This window comes from Aphidius gifuensis, linkage group LG1, assembly GCF_014905175.1.
Source record: "Aphidius gifuensis isolate YNYX2018 linkage group LG1, ASM1490517v1, whole genome shotgun sequence".
In the NCBI taxonomy this organism is placed as follows: Eukaryota; Metazoa; Arthropoda; class Insecta; order Hymenoptera; family Braconidae; genus Aphidius; species Aphidius gifuensis.
The window spans coordinates 29,193,106-29,212,828 of record NC_057788.1 but is presented as its reverse complement, the minus strand read 5'-3'; the positions used below and the strand labels follow the sequence as shown (position 1 = coordinate 29,212,828).

Below are 19,723 nucleotides of genomic sequence, written 5' to 3'. Positions count from 1 at the left end.
TCCATTTATGTTTTTTATGTACATAAATGTACTCGTTTATTTATTGATTTTTACATTTTTTTTTTCGTTTATTTTTTGACGCGTGAAAATTCCAAAAAAAATCCGGAGATACTATATGAAAACAATCTGGAGATTAAATATCTTGGTAAATTTTTTTATTAGACAACTTTATTTCCGAAGGTCTCAATTACATAGAAATCCGCTATTTTATTTTTATGATAATCTCAGAGAGTTATCATATCATAATTTTTTAAAATTTATTTTATGATGATGCCCTTCGTTATTAATTATTATTTTAATTCTAGAACGACAGCTTGTATGACGTGAGTGCATGTTGAAAAATAAAAAATTGACAGCAATGATACAGAGAAGGGAGAAATCAAGTCAGTTATCTCTGTGTTCCATCACTACATCCACGCAAGTTAAAATTATATCTAAAAAAAAAAGTATTTAAAATGAAAATAATCAGGTTACTGTGGTTATACAAATTAATAACAATTATTTCTTCAATTTCAACAAATGATGAATTAACTTGTCGTAACATCAACAACAACACAACAAGAATTTGTAAAAAAAAAAATATACTAATATCAGTTGAAGAATTATATCCATCACCATATTTATTTATAATTGATAAAAAAATAACATCAATTGCACCAAATGCATTTAAAAATTTAACAATATTTCATTTAACTTTTATATTATGCAATGATAAATTAAATATAGAAATAGATTCATGGAATGGTTTACCAATGTTAAAATCACTTGAAATAAAATCAGGAATAATACCAATGATACCTGGTTTATTTAAATCACTTGATGAAACATTAAATAAATTAACATTAATCATTAATAGAGATGATCAAAGTCTCATAACAACAACATTAAAAGGTCTCAAAAATTTACTACACCTTAAAATAATAAAAAGTAATTTAACAATAATTAGCTCAGATATGTTAAAATTTTATCCAATTGTTGTTGACATTGAATTTGCTGATGATAATATAACGTCAATTGAATTACAAGCATTTAGCTCATTTAAATCTTTAAAACATTTACGTTTATCATCAAATAAATTGAAAAATATTCAACCTGGTACATTTGATAGCTTTGATAAAATTGAAACAATTGATTTAAGTAAAAATCAATTAACTAAAATTGATAAAAATATATTTAACAATATTAATAAACAGTATGATTTAAATTTGTCATTTAATAAAATTAATGAAATTGAAAATAATGCATTTATTGAATCGAAAATTCGTGAATTAATATTAGATAATAATTTACTTGATAATTTAATACCTGGAGTGTTTAAAGGGCTTGATGAATTATCGCTATTATCAATGACTTCAAATAATATTAAAAAAATAAAAATTGGTATTTTTAATGAGTTGAAAAATTTAACATCATTAAATTTGGTAGGAAATAACATTGATGATATTGAGCCTGGTTCATTTGAAGGACTTGATCTTGATTGTCTTGAATTGGATAATAATAATTTGACAATTATTAAAAGTGATACATTTCGTGGATTGACAAGTAGAATAATAAGTTTATCGAAAAATAATAATTTGGTTATTGAAGATAATGCATTTAGAAATTCAACAATTATGATATTATTTCTTGAAAATACAAATGTTGTTGTGAACAAAGAAGCTTGGGATTTATCTGAATCAACATGGATTAATGTATGAAATTCTAAAATTTACATAAAAAATATCAACAAGTATAGTGAATAAATATTAAAATTTAATTTAATTTAATTTTTATTATTTTGTTAATATAATGGTTGATGATTCTGTGCAATGACTCTTTATTAATCACAAAATAAACATTAAATATATTCAAAAAAAATATATTTAGAAAAAATCTTATCTCAGCTGGTTTGACTGGAGTAGAAAAAAATTATGATATAAATAAATAATTTTATTTGAAATAAATTTTTGAAGAATAGAATAATTAATTTTAGAAGAAAAAAAAATAATATCAATAAAATAATGACATATAAATGAACTTAATAATATAATAAATAAAAATTTAACAAAATAAAAAAATATTATGTTATGATTTATTTGTTTTGATTATTTATTCTTTTTTTAATTTTTGTTTTTTCATTATTGGTTAATTTATATTGTAGGTTGAAAATAGTTTGAGCAAAAATTGGAACAAACTATGATGCTTACATAAAAAGAGGGTCGAAATTGAATGGATAAAATTGACTGATAACATGACATAATTGAAGTCAAAAGACGGTCGAGAAATAATTTAACACATTTCATAATGAGATTTACATTTGAATTATTATGTTACCAATGAGCTATATTTTAAAAATATACATATTGTTATTTTAATTGTTGATGAACGTTTTACACAAAGTCATTATCATTATTTCATGAAGCTAAATAAACAATGGGGCAATTAATTAATTACGATGTTCGGGATTAATATGATTGACACATTTTTTGAGTTTTTTGTTGTCATCAATGCATAAATTGAATGATGTATCTGCATATTTCATAGCATTTTCTAGGACTTTTAATATTTTCTTGGAATGATCATTTTTAAATGTTAAAACAATCAAGTCACGGTTGTTCTTCATAATATTATCCAACACTTTGTATAAATTGATCATCTCTGTTGAAGGACGATTTACGATGCTTCGATCAATACAATCAAATACCATGTTCCATGTAGTGGAGTTTTTTTTATATATCGAGCAAAAGTTGAATGTTGATGAGACATCACCTCTCTTATTATGAAAATGAAAATAAATTTATAATGATATATTTACACATAATTACTTGTTAAATTATAAATTGTTAAAGAAAAAAATTTATACCTGAATAATTTGATTAATAAAGTTGTTGAAAATTGCAGTTTCATTGTGAAAAAATTTATCATTCTCGGTTAAAGCGTTTGTTGTTATTTTATAAAGATATTCTTCCGAATAATTTAAGCAGCAAGTAACATTTTTATCTTTTACGAAAGTATAATTTAGATAATTCATAGAAATTCTCCAATCAATAGTCTTTATTTGATCAAACATTCTAAAATTATTTGTATTGATTATATCTTGCTGATTGTGATATAAATTTGTCAAATTTTTGCCATAATTGGAATGATTTGTTTCATTCTTAGAATCATTTTTTTTCAAAGTTATCGGGAGTGATAAAATACATAAATCAAATTTAGTTATTATTTTCTTAATTGTATTATTCAAAGCCACTCTAACATTGTAGTAACAATTATTCAATGATAAATTTACAGATTTATAGCTATTGTAATAGTTGCTTATTAAATCATTATATAATTTATCGACATTTTTATTTTTAATATTATCATCGAGACACTGAAGAGTTTTCACTGTTCTGAGTTCATAACACTTTGGATACTGTGATTGTAAATCGAGAGACTATACATTTATAAAAAATATCAACATTTAGTACTCAATAGATCAATTATAAATTTAAAAAAATATATATAAATCAAATTACCCATAAATATTGATGACACATATTTCCAAAAGCTACTGTATTGTTTGAAAAGCATTTCGAAATTTGATTGAATACCTCGACAATCGCATCAACTATTAAATCATTTGTTTGAATTTTACAGCTAGTTGTATTTTTAAATTCAAAAATTGGGTGAGTCATTAAATCTTTATTCAAATTTATGGCATAATAAAAAAATTCGTGTAATATTATAGACTCTTGTTCATTTTTTATTTGAAGCGTTTCTTCTAGACTATGATGAAAATAAGTAAGATTACGAATATCATCAATGTTAATATTTTTTTGAGTTGACGATATCGATGAATTTATTACCGAATCAAATTTTTCTCCATGACCCTATTTTTGATAATAAAATATTCAATATCTTTTATAAATTTCCCTTAAATTAAATCAAATGAAATGACATACCTTTTTCAGTAGAGACAATATAAAAAAAAAAATTATAATAATCTTCATTTTTATAAATAAAAAAAAAAATCAACTGGAAAAAAAAATCTTTCGATATTCAGCGTTGAATTTGAATGGTCTTTAACTTTATAATTTAAAAAGTGGATAATTTTAAAATCTTACTTGCCTTTTATATGGCATTTTTTATTTACATGAAAAAGTAATCGAGATAAGTTTATAAGATTTTGTGATAAATTAACTGCTAGACAAATATTTTTCATTTTTCGATTTGCTCGGGCATTGCACGTGCCAATTTTATACAATACCTTATTTTTAAATTCATATTTATCAGTTTTAGAATTAAATGTAGATTATTTTTTAGCAAGATATAAATGATATGTACACAATCGTCATTTGGATACTTGTTTTTTTGGGTCATTGTATATAAATTTTATAAAATTTTATCCCTATTTTATATTTATAGAATCATTAGACATACATAAGTACTTTTTAATCCATATGAATATTTAAAAGTAGGATGTTTGTTCATTTTCTTATTTTTTTAATTAAAATTATATAATGTATATGAAATTTCATAAAGTTTTGCAGAAAGAAAATTATGTTATCCTTTAAATTTATCATAATTCTGACTTTTAATTTGCAAACGTTACGTGCAATAAAATTTATTTATCTTGAAAAAAAAAAAAAATAATATAAATTAAATTTGATAAAAAAATTTAATCTTTTATTTTTTAACTTGAGTTTTTTATGATATTCAGTTAAAAAGTAAATAAAAAATTAAACTCAACAAAAATCAGACGAAGAATATTTGTCAAACCATTATCTTTACGCGTTTTCAAACTTTTTTATTTGTTTTTTATTTTATGTACATTTTTAGATATTTTTTTTTTTATCGTATGTTTTACAGACATCGAATTTATATACTGTTTTTCTGAAAACTAAATTGTCCAGACACATATCAGTTGGTTAAAAAAATAATGGTAATTTTGTTTTGTATAAATTACCGTTGAAAAAAATAATATAATATTAATAAATTTATTTTAAATTGTTTGGAAGATATACAACAAGTTTATAAAATGTTTTTAAAGATATTTGTTCTATTTATCACTTTACAAATATTTTATCATTTCAATTTAATTGTTCAGGCAGGTTTTTGTGGCACTCGTGAAAAAACTGTAAGTATTCTTTTTTTTTACTTATCATAAATTAAAAAATATAAAAATCAAAATTAAACATTATTTAAATGTAAAATGAATATAATGGATAAAATTTTAAAAGATACTGAAAAATAAAAGTGATGCATTCAAACTTTTGCTATTTATAATCTGAAATAAAAAATAATTTGTATTTTTAATTTACAGTGTGATCAGTTGAAACCATGCTGCCTTAATTATACTTGTAATGAACAAAAAAAATGTCAATTAACATCAGAAATTTGTAAAAAACAATTTATAAAAGTAAGTTAAATAAATTCCATTTATTGAGATGAAACATTTGATATAAACAATAAGAGACTTTTATTTTTTCTCGAATAAAATAGTGTGAAAAAGCAGCTGAATGTTGTGATGAACTCGTGTGTACTGATAAAATATGTCAATCAACACAGAATACTTGTCGCAAAATTAATGAAAAAGTAAGTATGACAAAAACTAACAATAAATAATTTATCAATGATTATGATAATAATAATAATTTTATTATCTAGTGTTTTGGCATGGAATATCCTTGTTGTGAAAATTTAGCATGTAACGAGAATGGTTACAGATGTGAAGATCCTCATCGTAATTAACATAAATAAATTATTTTTTTTTTCAATTGAAAACACACATTAAATTTAAATGTAAAAAAAATTATTTAAGTAAAATAATAGTGATAATAAATAATGTAATTGTAAGGTTGAAAAAATAAATATAAAAAGCTTGAACAAATATGTTATCATTTTTTTTATTTTTAAATATACGTTTACAAATTTTAATGTAAATAACAATTATACCATAAATCCCATTTTATTATATATTATTTTACCAGTACCAAGTTATACATTCGAAATATCTAAAATTATTATTTATTCATAATTGTAATTTAAACTTGACGTTATTTGAGTTATATGAACAAAAAATATATCAAGTGGACACAGAATAATATCGTTTTACACAAAGTCATTATCATTATTTCATGAAGCTAAATAAACAATTGGACAATTAATTAATTAATTAATTGAGATGTTTAGAATTGATATGATTGACACATTTTTTGAGTTTTTTGTTGTCATCAATGCATAAATTGAATGATGTATCTGCATATTTCAAAGCATTTTTTATGACATTTAATATTTTCGGGGAATGATCATTTTTAAATGTTGAAACAATCAAGTCACGATTACTCTTCATAATATTATCCAACTCTTTGTATAAATTGATCATCTCTGTTGAAGGATGATTTACGATGCTTCGATCAATACAATCAAATACCATGTGCATTGTAGTGGAGTTTTTTTTATATATCGAGCAAAAGTTGAATGTTGATGAGACATCACCTCTCTTATTATGAAAATGAAAATAAATATATTATAATATATTTACAAAAATTTTAAAAAGAAAAACATTTATACCTGAATAATTTGATTGATGAAGTTTTCAAAAATTGCAATTTCTGTATGGAAAAATTTATCATTCTCGGTTAAAGCGTTTGTTGTTATTTTATGAAGATATTCTTCTGAAAAATTTATGCAGCAAGTAACATTTTTATCTTCGTTAAAAGTATGATTGAGATAATTCATGGAAATTTTCCAATCAATAGTCTTTATTTGATCAAATATTCTAAAATTATTTGTATTGATTATATCTCGTTGACTGTGATATAAATTTGTCAAATTTTTTCCATAATTGGAATGAGCTGCTTTATTCATTGAGTCACTTTTCAAAGTTATTGGAAGTGATAAAACACATAAATCAAAACTTCTTGTTATTTCCATAATTGTCTTATTCCAAGCCACTTTTGCATTGGAGTAAATTTTATCCAACGACAAATTAACAGATTCATAGCTATTGTAATAGTTGCTTATTAAATTTTTATATAATTTATTGACATTTTTATTTTTTATTTCATTATCAAGACACTGAAAAATTTCCACTGATGAGGCTTTATAACACTTTGGATACTTTGATTGTAAATCGAGAGACTATACATTTATAAAAAAAATTAAAATTCAATACTCAATAGATTAATTACAAATTTAAAAAAATATACATATAAATCAAATATGAATTACCCATAAATATTGATGACACATATTTCCAAAAATTATTGAAATGTTTGAAAAGTTTTGTGAAATTTTATCAAATAAATCGACAATTGCATTAACTATCAAATCATTCGATCGAATTTTACATTCAGTTGTGTTTTTATTTTTAACAATCGGGTGAGTCATTAAATCTTCATTTAAACTCATGGCGAAATGAAATAATTTGTGAAATATTACCAATTCTTTTTGGTTTTTTATTTGAAGAGATTCTTCTAGACTATGATGAAAATTAGTAAGATTACGAATTTCATCAATATTTGCTTTAGTTAATGATAGCATTGAATTTTTTTCCGAATTAATTTTTTCTCCATGACCCTATTTTTGATAATAAAATTTCTCTTATGAATTTTCTTCAAATTAAATTAAATTACATACCTTTTTCAGTAGAAGAGACAATATAAAAAGAAAAATTATAATAATCTTCATTTTTATAAATTAAAAATAAAAGCAATTGTAAAGAAAAAATTTCGATATTCGGTGTTGAATTTAAATGATCTACAACTTTATAATTTAATAAGTGAATAATTTCGAAATTACACTTGCCTTTTATATGGGCTGTGACGATATCTTTAAGATTATTTTTACTACCTATATTTGCTACGTGATTTTTTAAAAAACGTAGAACAATATTATTTTATTATTTATACTAGAATTAGGTGCCTGAAATTGATTATTTATTCACGAAAGAGTAATGGACACGTGTTAAAGATTTTGTGATAAATTAATTGTTAGATACATATGGAATTTTTTTTATTTTTCGTTTTACTAATCCTTTTCGCGTGCAGATTTTATAAAACGCTATTTTTTTTTTTATTTTATATTTATTTAAATTTATATTCAGCACGAAATAAGAGATATGATTTACACAATCGTTATTTAGATATTTGTTTTATCTCATAATTTTGATGTCAATGTACCATGTTTTTTTCAAATTTTATATTTACTTTATATTAATAAAATCATTGTACATAATTTTATGTATCAATTAGTTTTTGGAATAATCGGAAAAATGAGTTTTAAATTGATTGTTACTATAATTGATTTATTTTTGTTTAATTTTCCAATCAATATTTTTAATTTCAATAAATTTAAAACCTACTTTCTTCGAATATATTTAATAAAATATATATTTTTTAAAGAAAAAATAATACAAGTAATTATCATGTTTTATTTGCATAAATTACAAATAATAAAATTCATTTATCTTGAGAAAAAAATTAATCTTTAATTTATGAAATATATAGTTAATAAAAAATGAAAGTCAACAAAAGTCAGACAAAGAATATTTGACGAACCATTATCTTTACTCGTTTTTTAAAATGATTTATTTATTTTTTAATTTTATGTTCTTTTTTAGATAAGACTAGATCGTATATTTCTAAATTAAATGTTTGTGGAATTATATATCCCCTTATCATTTAGACGACACTTTAATATTATTATCCTGAAAGTTTCATGTATTGTTTTCAATTATTTCGATTTTTTTGCTGGCAATTCTATAACTTGTTTTTAATATATTATATATTTTTTTAAAATAAATTAGTGCAAAGAAGCATGTGAATGTTGCGGTGAATTTGGGTATACAGATGAAATTATAAAATGTTTAAAACTTGTATTTAATTTATTTTCTTTATTGGCATACTCATACAGATTGTAAATAAAAATTAGATCATAAACCTTTAGTTGAATAATTATTATTCTCGATAAACAATTGGACAACCAATTAATTACACAAATTTTTTATTTCTTTTTTGTAATTAAGGCATGAATCAAATGAAATCCTTGCACGTTTTATACCATTTTCCAAGGTATTCATTGTTTTTTGTGAAAAATCATTAAATTTCGAAAGCATCAGGTCAAGATTTTTCTTCATACTATTATCAAACTCTTGATATAAATTAATCATCTTATTGGTAGGATTTTTAACAATATATCGATCGATACATCCAAATACAATATCTGCTATAGAGTTCTTTTTATATATTAAACAAAAATTGAATGTTGATAACACATCATCTCTCTTAATATGAAAATAAAAATAAATTTATTATAGTATATTTACACATGATTATACTTGATAAATTATAAATTATTGTTAAAGAAAAACATTTATACCTGAATAATTGCATTGATGAAATTTGTGAAAATTGTAGTTTGATTATTGAAAAATTTATCACTCTCGATTAAAGCGTTTGTTGTTATTCTATGAAAATATTCTTTTGAATAATTTATACAACAAGTAACATTTTTATCTTTGACAAAAGTATAATTTAGATAATTCATAGCAACTCTCCAATCAATAGTCTTTATACGATCAAACATTCTGAAATTATTTGTATTAATTATATCTTGCTGATTGTGATATAAATTTGTCAAATTTTTGCCATAATTGAAATGATTTTTTTCATTCTTAGAATCATTTTTTAAAGTTGCAGGGAGTGATAACATACATAAATCGAAATTTCTCGATACTTCTAAAATTGTCTTATTTAAAGCTACTCTAACATTGTAGTTACAATCATCCAATGATAAATTTACAGATTTATAGCTATTGTAAAAGTTGCTTATTAAATCTTTATATGATTTATCGACATTTTCATTATTTATTTTATCATCAAGACACTGAAGAATTTCCACTGATGTGGGTTCATAACACTTTGGATACTTTGATTTTAAATCGAGAGACTATACATTTTAAAAAAAAAATCAACATTTAATACTCAATAGATTAATTATAAATTTAAAAAAATATATATAAATCAAGTTACCCATAAATATTGATGACACATATTTCCAAAAGTTATTGTATTGTTTGAAAAGCATTTAGAAATTTTTTCATGTGCCTCACTCATTGCATCAACAATTAAACTATTCGATTTTATTTGACATTCAGCTATATTTTTAATTTTGTCAGCTTTATGAATTTTTAAATTTTCATATATTCTTAGGGTATAATAAAATAATTCGTTTAATATTAGCAGTTCTTTTACATTTTTTGTTTGAAGTGATTCTTCTAAACTATGATAAAACATAGTAAGATTACGAATATCATCAATGTTAATATTTGTTTTAGTTGATGATAGCAATGAATTTTTTACCGAATCAATTTTTAGTCCGTGTCCCTATTTTGATAATAAAATATTCAATATATTTCATAAATTTTCCTTAAATTAAATTAAATTAAATTACATACCTTTTTCAGTTGAGACAATACAATAAGAAAAATTATAATAATCTTCATTTTGATAAATGAAAAAAATTTTACAGAAAAGTTTAATTATATATTTAAAAAAATTATTATTTGTAATGGGCGTTATTCTGAAATTGAAGTTGCCTTTTATACTGTTCCGATGATAATCCTTGAGATTGTTTTTTAAATATAATACGTGAAGCAGTTTTTTTCTTATTTATACTAGACTTAGACGACTAAAATTTTTTATTTACAGAGCACAGTAATTTAAATGTGTTTAAAATTTTGTTATTAATCAATTGTTAGGCAAATATAAAATATTTTACTTTTATTCTTGAATGTACATTATTTTTTATCAAGATATTAATATTATGTACACAAACGTCATTTTGATACTTGTTTTTTTGGGTTAATGTATAAAAATTTTATAAAATTTTATCTTTATTTTTTATTATTTAAATAATCTTTACATTCATAAGTACTTTTTCATTAATATATATATATCTAAAACAGAATGTTTGAACGCTTGACAATTTTATTTTTTTTCTTCATTTTTAATTTTATCACAAAAATATGATATTAAATTAAATTAATCTTTAATTTTTATTGTCTTATTATTATTATTCATTATTTTATCATCATTAATTAAGACAATCATTCAAAAAATTTTCCATTGATAAATACAGGTGTGCAGCAAGATTATTAATATCATGATTTTCATTTGTATATATCTGAAATAATTTTAAAAAAATATATTAACAATATAAATAAATAAATAAACATGATATTAATTTAAAAAATATATACCTGTTGTCGAAAAATGATATTATTTTTTTCTAGTTCATCAGCAAGTAATAAAGAATTTTGATAATGTACATTGTCATCAAAAGTACCATGAATTAAATAGTAACTATTTGATTTGATATTTTTAGCTTTATTAATGAGTTGTGCTTGCTCATAACCATTGAAATTATCATCTAAAGTTGGAAGACCCATGTAATTTTCAGTGTACTCTGAGTCTGTAAATTTAAAATAATTATTAAAGCCATAATGAACTTTTAATGAGTAGCTGTTATTTAATTATTTACTGTATAGCCTCCAATCAGTTACTGGAGCAACTGAAATTCCACATTTGAATGTATTTTTTTTATCCAATGCCATGCTCATACCAGCAGCATATCCTCCATAACTCCATCCCCAAATTGCAGTTTTTTTTTCATCAATAAATGGCAATTTATTCTGCAAATATCTGGAATTTTTTTTTGATTTAATAAACAATAAATATTATTGCAAAATAACACATGTTTCTTTGATTATTATTCATCAATCATCATTTATAAATAATTAAAAATTAACCTTGTAACATTAATTTGATCGTAAATTTCAAAAGTTCCTAAATTTTTGTATACAGAAAATAGCATTGAACTACTTCTTCTTCCAGATCCACGTCCATCAATTACAGCATAAATAAAATTTTTATTTGTTACTAAATATGTTCCCCAATCAACTTTAAATTCTTCAGTAACTTGAAATGATTCTGGTCCTGCATATCTATTTTTAAAAAATTTAAATAAAACCACAAGTGTAAAAAATAATATAACAATTTAAAAATACTTACACATAAATTATTAGAGGATATTTAATTGAGCCATTTAAATCTGCATCTGGTGGAATTAGTAATTTAACATCAGCTTTAAAATCAGCTGATATAGGTACTTTTAATTTCATCTCAATAGGCTGAGCTTTTTCATTAATTAATTTTGCAATTTTTAAATTATCCATCCAAGTTGTTATTTCAGTAGAATCATTCTGAAATTTATAATTAAAATTTTTAAAATAATAGAATAAAATTATATATTTAAATTAAATGATATTGTAAATTAATATTTTTTTGTTTTTTACACTATTGTATATGGAAATATGAGGAACATCAGGACCACCACATGTTAAAACAAATCTTTCATTAAATGGTGACATTGATGCCTCATTGTACAAACAAGCTGAAGCTTTATTTTTACTTTTAATATTGCAACTTAGACACTCTGGTTTTGGATCTATATCTAATGTTGATAAACGATAGAATTGTTGTTGAGATGGATCATCAGATACTGTTGCAAGATAATACACAAGTGATTTTTTTTCATCCCATCCAATAATTTCTGTAACAACAAATCTTCCAGATGTTAAATTATTTGTTACAGTATTACCATCAGTTTTATTAATCTTCACAATTGCCAAATGATTCCAATAATCATTATCGATTTGTTTTTGTGGTAATATTATTAAAAATTCAGTTGCATTGTTGATAAAATGTGGAGCACCATTTTCAATTATCCAGCCATTTTTTTGATAATTTTTAAACACCTTAATAATAAAATTAAATTATTATTATATCATTATAAATTATATTTTTAAAAAACAATAAAATAAAATAATACAAACTATTTTGTCAATTGATTTTTCAATATTGTAAGCCACAATATAAGATTCATTTTGAATTCTATTTTTCCAATTAATTGTTATAATATTTTCAGTTGGAAATTCAACATCATTAAGTATTGTATTATTAATTGCAAGTTTGTTTGGTTGTTTTATTCTAATTAGCTTTATATTTTTTCCATCACTATTAGCTACCAATTCCAAATCAACGTAAAATAATTTCGATACTGGAATTATACTTCCCGCCTAAAATTAAACAATAATTTATTTATTTTACAGCTTAAAGCTTTCATAAAAAATTATTATTTTACCTTTGAATAGTGAAATGAATTTAACCATGGATATTGATATGTTAAATCATCATTTAAATTACCATAATATGGAATATTAATTTTTTTAATTTTTGAATCATCAAAATATCCAAATGCCATTGATTTTCCACTCGGTGAAAGCCATATAACTGTTTCCCACTTTGACGAATCAGCTAAATAATATTAATTTTAATATTTATAAATATGTTAACTGTATATTTTTTTAATTGAATAAATTATAATGTAGCTACCGGTATAAGATGGATCACATACACCATTGTAAATTAAATTATCACGACCACTTTTTGTTATTTGATAAAAATCTTCATGCTCAATTTTTGGAAGATAAAATATATTATTTTTATGAACAACTATTAATCCATTTCCTTCTGGTGTCCATCTTGCATGTTGATGATTTGTCGAATTATTTATAGTTAACAATGTTTCATCGCTAATTATTTAAACAAGAAAAAAATGTCGTTTTTATCATGGAAATTATTTTTAATTAATAATTCAATTTATTTACTTACAATGTTGATAAATTAATAACTCGACACTCGATTGAATTGAATACTTCATAATCCTGTATTTAAAAAAAATTATAATATTTATTATTTATAGTTTTTTAATTTAATATTGCAAACTTACTTCTTTTACGTTTTTCGATAGTAACGCGTATTCATTGTCGGCTGAGATTTCGAATTCATCGAAATCAGACGCGATTGTCTGAAAATAAAATATAATTTTCTAACATAAATTTTAATAGTTATTTGTTTTTTGAATTTTATATTTTTTTTTTTCTAAATATTTATTTTAATATTATTAATTTATTTTACTGGCCTTGGGATATATTAAATTAAAATAAAATAAAAACAACATTATGGTAAATTTGAAAATCAAGTAAACAAATTTAGTCATTAATTTACCGAATTTATTAAAACAGATGATTGACTTTTATCAATTTCATAAATTAATAAATTTCCGTCTTCATCCTTAAACAATATTTGATTATCTGTGAAGAAAAAAAAAAATAAAAATTAATCGTAAATGGAAACGTGGTTCATTGCGTAATGAACATGGCATTGAATTAAATCAGATGAGAAAAAAAATAAAATGAACTCTATTTTTATTTATTTATGTATTTTTTTTTTCAACAGGAATTAATTTTTACTAATTGATAGTCAATATACTAACCATCAATCCAGGTACCATTGAATAATTTTATATAAAATTGACCTTGAGCAAGTTCATTTATCGTGATACCCGATTTTTTATATCCAACTGTATTATTATTAAAATGAAATAATACTATTATTCCAACAAATAATAAAAATAATACTGTTATTATTAATAATCCAATTATTAAAAATTTTTTAGAATACGTTAGTTTAATTCCTTCCATCTAAAAAAAAAAAAAAACATCAAATAAATTCAAGATAAAATTATCAATTATTTTAAAAATTATATTTAGTAAAATTATTATAAATAAAAACAATTATTTTTTGTAAAATATTTTAGAGAAATAATTTTTTTAAATAAATATAAATTAATTAACTTAAAACCAATAAATGCTATTTTTTAAAAACAATTTTTCCATTTGAATATTTAATTATTTACTAAACTTTAATTTAAAAAATAAATTAAAAATTAAACAAAATATTGTACATTAAATTTTCATATTTTTAAAATTATTATTTTACATAAAAATACTCACTTTAAATTCATTTTCCTGTTGCATTTTTAAATAAAAAAAAATGTAATTTAAAATTATATACTATTCAGAATAATCACACAGCATTATAATCACATGTAAAAAAAAAAAAATAATAAAAAAAAAATACGCGGGACAGTCAGATAACGTAATGACATAACATTCTCAATCGGTTGACTTCAACAAACTGAGTGTATATACAATTCTATTCGATCTTCTCAATGAATAATTAAATCCTTTTTATTTTTTTTTTCCTCAACTCAACGAGTATCAATTACGTCATTCTAATAAAAAAATAATAATAATCATACAACTTTTCGTATATATATGCTGCAAATTCAAATCATAAAAAATAGTTTAAAAAAATATACACTTTAAAATAAATCTGTTTTATCAATAGTCGATAAATTTTGTGCTTCAATATTTCACCACCAAAATAATAATAAAATTTATTTCTCTCTCTCTCTTGCAGTGACAGCTGCGCGTAAATCGACGCAGTCTCGTGTTTTTTTTTGTGTTTTTTTCTTCTATAAAATTACACACACACACATAAATATATAATAACAATAACAACAATGTATTCTGAAATTGTAATATGGCCGTAGTCGGCATATCAAAATTAAACCCGGTCAATGATAACCATAAAATTGAATTATTAAAATTAAAAAAAAAAAAACAGAAAACAAAAAAATCATGGTGTATATTAAATCTATCAATAGTTAAAATATAAAAATCAGTATTGTTAATAAAACAAAATTTTCATTGTAAAATATAATTATTTTCTTTTTTTTTTTTTAATAAAATAATTGTGTGTATATCTATATATACACATATGTAATAAATAAAATAGCATTATTATGTCTTCAATGTCATCAAATAATAAATTAATAAACAATGAAGTTGATCAACAGGGTGATAGTGATCCAGATGATTCATCATATGATGATAGTGATCCACTTAAATCAGAATTAAAAAATATACAAAGTGTTATAAATGTAACACGTCAAAATATTGATGCATTAAATAATAAATTTGTATCATCATATCAACCAAATCCATCATCAATATATTTAATTGAATATAATGAATTAACAACAAAATTACATGAATTAGAATGTAAAGAACAAAAATTAAATGCATTACTTAATTGTCCAAGAACACCACTTAAAACATTATTACGTGCACATTTACCAAATCAACAAAGAACAAGTGTACAAGTAAGTTTAATAATTTTATAAATAAATTTATATATTCTATAGGTATTTAAAATTAATAATAATTAATAAATGTTTGTTTTATAAAAAAAAAAAAGGTACGAGAGGGTATGGCACTACGTGATGCACTTGCAAGAGCTATGAAACTACGTAATTTAACAACTGAAATGTGTGTTGTTTATACTGTTCGTAATGACAATTCAAAATGTCCAATACAATGGGATACAGATATATCACTGCTTGAATGTGATGAAATATCAGTTGAAATATCAGATAAATTTCCAATAACAACATCAATATCACATAATTTTGTTAGAAAAACATTTTTTTCATTATCATTTTGTGAATGTTGTAGAAAATTATTATTTCAAGGTTTTTATTGTCGTACATGTAACTATAGATTTCATCAAAGATGTGCTGGTGGTGTACCAGCATTATGTCATCAAGTTAGATTACAAGATGCATATTATAAAGCATTATTAGCACATAATCCAGAAACATCAGCTGGTATATTAGAATTACCAAGTGCATATGGTTTAAGTAGTAGAAGTATGTCACCATCATTAGTATCACATACACGTAATAATAATAATAATAATCAACATCATTCACATTCACATCATTCTCATCATCATCATCATCAACATCATCAACAACAACAACAAAGACATCCACGTACACTTGGACAACATGATAGATCAAGTTCAGCACCAAATGTTTGTTTTAATATGGTTAATAAACAACAATTAGGTGAACAATTAACAACAATTGATGATTATAATAAAACACAAAATTCAAATCGTACAATTGGTATAATACAAAGTCCAATATCACCTGGTAATAGTCCAACAAAACATAGTCAATCAACACAAGCAAGTCCAACATCAACATTAAGACCAAAAAGACCAAGAGCAAGATCAGCTGATGAATCATCAAAAAATTTATTAGCACCACGTGAATCAATTGAAGATTGGGAAATACCAGCTGATGAAATATTAGTTGGACCAAGAATTGGTTCTGGTTCATTTGGTACTGTTTATAAAGCACATTGGCATGGACCAGTTGCTGTTAAAACATTAAATGTTAAAATACCAACAACAGCACAATTACAAGCATTTAAAAATGAAGTTGCTGTATTACGTAAAACACGTCATGTTAATATATTATTATTTATGGGTTGTGTTAGTAAACCACAATTAGCTATTGTAACACAATGGTGTGAGGGTTCATCATTATATAAACATTTACATGTATTTGAATCAAAATTTGAATTATTAACACTTATTGAAATTGGTAGACAAACAGCACAAGGAATGGATTATTTACATGCTAAAAATATTATACATAGAGATTTAAAAAGTAATAATATATTTCTTCATGATGATTTAACTGTTAAAATTGGTGATTTTGGATTGGCAACAGCTAAAACAAGATGGTCTGGTTCACAACAATTTCATCAACCAACTGGTTCAATATTATGGATGGCACCAGAAGTTATTAGAATGCAAGAAGAAAATCCATATAGTTTTCAATCAGATGTTTATGCATTTGGTGTTGTATCATTTGAACTATTAGCTGGACAATTACCATATTCAAATATTAATAATAAAGATCAAATATTATTTATGGTTGGACGTGGTCGTTTACGTCCTGATTTAAATAAATTAAGATCAGATACACCAAAAGCATTAGAAAGATTAACTGAAAATTGTATTAAATTTTCAAGAGATGATAGACCAATATTTCGTCAAATACTTGCTAGTCTTGAGGGACTTATACGTGGTTTACCTAAAATAACAAGATCAGCATCAGAACCAAATTTAAATCGTACACAATTACAATCAGATGATTTTCTTTATGCTTGTGCATCACCAAAAACACCAGTTAATTTTCAATTTGGTGCATTTCCATTTTATCCAACTGGTGGTAATATTTAAACAAGTGCCTCAAAGTAAGTTGTATAGATTTTTTTTTCCTTTATTACATTCAACACAACTTGGTAACATTACAATTATTTTTATAGTGAAATTAAATTTGGAATTAATGCAAAAACCATGGATGCAATGGCATGAAAGAAATGGTACAGTTGATGAAAACAATTCATGATACAAGTACAATTGTTGATTGTTGTTGCTTGTGCCATCATACACATCAACTTTTAGTGATGATAATAAGTACCATGATTTAAAACAATCATCATCAAAAGCTTTCCAGTGTGTTGAACGTATTCGTGAATCACTTAAGTTTGCATTTCGATTGGTAGTAATAGTAATGTCAATCAATTTCGAAATGCAAGTGCGATTGTTGAGGTAATAAGCCACTTGAAGGTTGTACTATTTAATCAGCATTTCTAGCAAGAATATGCCTGTCACCACATGATTTGATAAATCATCTGTAAGTGTGACTGATTTAATAAATTTCGTTGTATCTAGATTTCGATATAGTTCATCGTGAAATAATTAATTGTTGATTCAAACAATTAAATTTAATTAATTTACCACGTGCCGATTTTAATGAAAGCCTTTTGTCGTGCTGAATCGTTAACTTGTAATATTTAATTATGTAAATTTTTTTAAAAATAATAATAATTTATTATTAATAAATAATTGATAAATAATAATTAATTTTTCAATATATAATTTTTACATTTCCAAGTAAAATATATTTGTACAAATTTGAAAATAATAATTAAAATTATTGTAATGATAAATTTAAAACAGTTTTTAATACTACTTTTTAAATATTATAGAAAAATTAATTTAAATAAATAATAATTAATTTGAAAATTAAATTTATTTAATAATTTAGGTATTGAAACGAATATTACCAGAAGTATGTGTATATAATTTGAAAAAAAAAAAAACGATTAAAATAGTATACATATATTAATAATAGTTAGAATATAAACAAAAAAAAAAAAAACATTATGTTTAATAAAGAAAATTCTAGTGACGTCAAAATAAATAATAGACAAATTGAAATTTTTTTTTTTTATTAAAAGAAAAAGGTAGAAATAATATTAGTGAATTATTTTGTGTCAGTGGATAAATCAATTTTATAAAAACTAATTATTTTCAATAAATTGATTATAAACAAAGTGAACATGTTATAATTAATTTAATTTCTTTTTTTTTTATTGTAAAGTATTGATTTTTAAAAATGCCGTCAGTTGAGTGGCGTGCGCGTGACAATCGAGGTAAACATCTTCGATAATTATTATTTTTATTTTTTCATGTTGTTAATATGTTTTGTTGATAATAATAAAACACAGGGCCTAAGGACAATGTATATCACGATAATTATACTAATTTTAAGACACTAATTTATGAAAATTTTTAGATTTTAAGAATACTCGAAAGAAAAATTACTATTTTCTTTTTTTTTCTGTTTGATCTATTTATTTATTTATATATATTATCTTCTAAAATAAAATCTACTTTAATCAATGATATTTTTAAATTTCTGTGTGCCCTCGAAAAAAAAAGATGAGTTACTTAAAATAATTTCAGTTATATCAAGAGAATAAATAAAAAAAAAAAAAAACCAAAATACTGTAAACATAAAATTTAAAAAAGAAAAAAACAAATAACAAAAAAGCAAAAAAAAAAAAACAATAAATAAAAAAAATATT

General features: G+C 22.5%; 4 protein-coding genes across 4 annotated transcripts; 2 read left to right on the top strand and 2 right to left on the bottom strand.

Moving 5' to 3' along the window:
* Window positions 1–455: 455 nt before the first annotated feature.
* On the top strand, window positions 456–1,892 carry LOC122847454 (leucine-rich repeat-containing protein 15-like). The gene is made up of 2 exons (XM_044145155.1): window positions 456–1,095; window positions 1,279–1,892. The coding sequence occupies exons 1-2, from the start codon at window positions 456–458 to the stop codon at window positions 1,695–1,697; spliced, it is 1,059 nt and encodes a 352-aa protein (XP_044001090.1). The 3' UTR covers window positions 1,698–1,892.
* A 4,244-nt stretch (window positions 1,893–6,136) lies between these two features.
* On the bottom strand, window positions 6,137–7,681 carry LOC122847449. Its single transcript, XM_044145142.1, has 4 exons — window positions 7,603–7,681; window positions 7,195–7,542; window positions 6,535–7,104; window positions 6,137–6,463 (listed from the first exon to the last, which is right to left on the bottom strand). Exons 1-4 carry the CDS (start codon window positions 7,651–7,653, stop codon window positions 6,137–6,139), a joined length of 1,296 nt encoding a protein of 431 aa, XP_044001077.1. The 5' UTR covers window positions 7,654–7,681.
* Window positions 7,682–10,719: 3,038 nt separating this feature from the next.
* On the bottom strand, window positions 10,720–14,569 carry LOC122847442 (venom dipeptidyl peptidase 4-like). Its single transcript, XM_044145128.1, has 13 exons — window positions 14,362–14,569; window positions 14,094–14,179; window positions 13,816–13,893; window positions 13,698–13,750; window positions 13,419–13,618; window positions 13,168–13,340; window positions 12,860–13,102; window positions 12,320–12,781; window positions 12,036–12,226; window positions 11,774–11,968; window positions 11,506–11,666; window positions 11,225–11,436; window positions 10,720–11,148 (listed from the first exon to the last, which is right to left on the bottom strand). Exons 1-13 carry the CDS (start codon window positions 14,567–14,569, stop codon window positions 11,059–11,061), a joined length of 2,352 nt encoding a protein of 783 aa, XP_044001063.1. The 3' UTR covers window positions 10,720–11,058.
* Window positions 14,570–15,412: 843 nt separating this feature from the next.
* LOC122860205 (raf homolog serine/threonine-protein kinase Raf) lies at window positions 15,413–18,634 on the top strand. The gene is made up of 3 exons (XM_044163909.1): window positions 15,413–16,095; window positions 16,191–18,043; window positions 18,116–18,634. Exons 1-2 carry the CDS (start codon window positions 15,736–15,738, stop codon window positions 18,027–18,029), a joined length of 2,199 nt encoding a protein of 732 aa, XP_044019844.1. The 5' UTR covers window positions 15,413–15,735; the 3' UTR covers window positions 18,030–18,043; window positions 18,116–18,634.
* Window positions 18,635–19,723: the final 1,089 nt, after the last annotated feature.

Coding starts and splice junctions, on each gene's coding strand:
- LOC122847454 (XM_044145155.1), top strand. CDS start 456: ATGAAAATAATCAGGTTACTGTGGTTATACAAATTAATAACAATTATT. Junction 1,096..1,278: donor ATTGAAAAATATTCAACCTG/GTACATTTGATA, acceptor AATTAATATTAG/ATAATAATTTACTTGATAAT.
- LOC122847449 (XM_044145142.1), bottom strand. CDS start 7,653: ATGAAGATTATTATAATTTTTCTTTTTATATTGTCTCTTCTACTGAAA. Junction 7,543..7,602: donor TGTCTCTTCTACTGAAAAAG/GTATGTAATTTA, acceptor TATCAAAAATAG/GGTCATGGAGAAAAAATTAA. Junction 6,464..6,534: donor TCATCAATCAAATTATTCAG/GTATAAATGTTT, acceptor TTTCATAATAAG/AGAGGTGATGTCTCATCAAC.
- LOC122847442 (XM_044145128.1), bottom strand. CDS start 14,569: ATGGAAGGAATTAAACTAACGTATTCTAAAAAATTTTTAATAATTGGA. Junction 11,969..12,035: donor TATCCTCTAATAATTTATGT/GTAAGTATTTTT, acceptor TTTTAAAAATAG/ATATGCAGGACCAGAATCAT. Junction 11,149..11,224: donor ATATCATTTTTCGACAACAG/GTATATATTTTT, acceptor AAATTATTTCAG/ATATATACAAATGAAAATCA.
- LOC122860205 (XM_044163909.1), top strand. CDS start 15,736: ATGTCTTCAATGTCATCAAATAATAAATTAATAAACAATGAAGTTGAT. Junction 16,096..16,190: donor AACAAAGAACAAGTGTACAA/GTAAGTTTAATA, acceptor AAAAAAAAAAAG/GTACGAGAGGGTATGGCACT.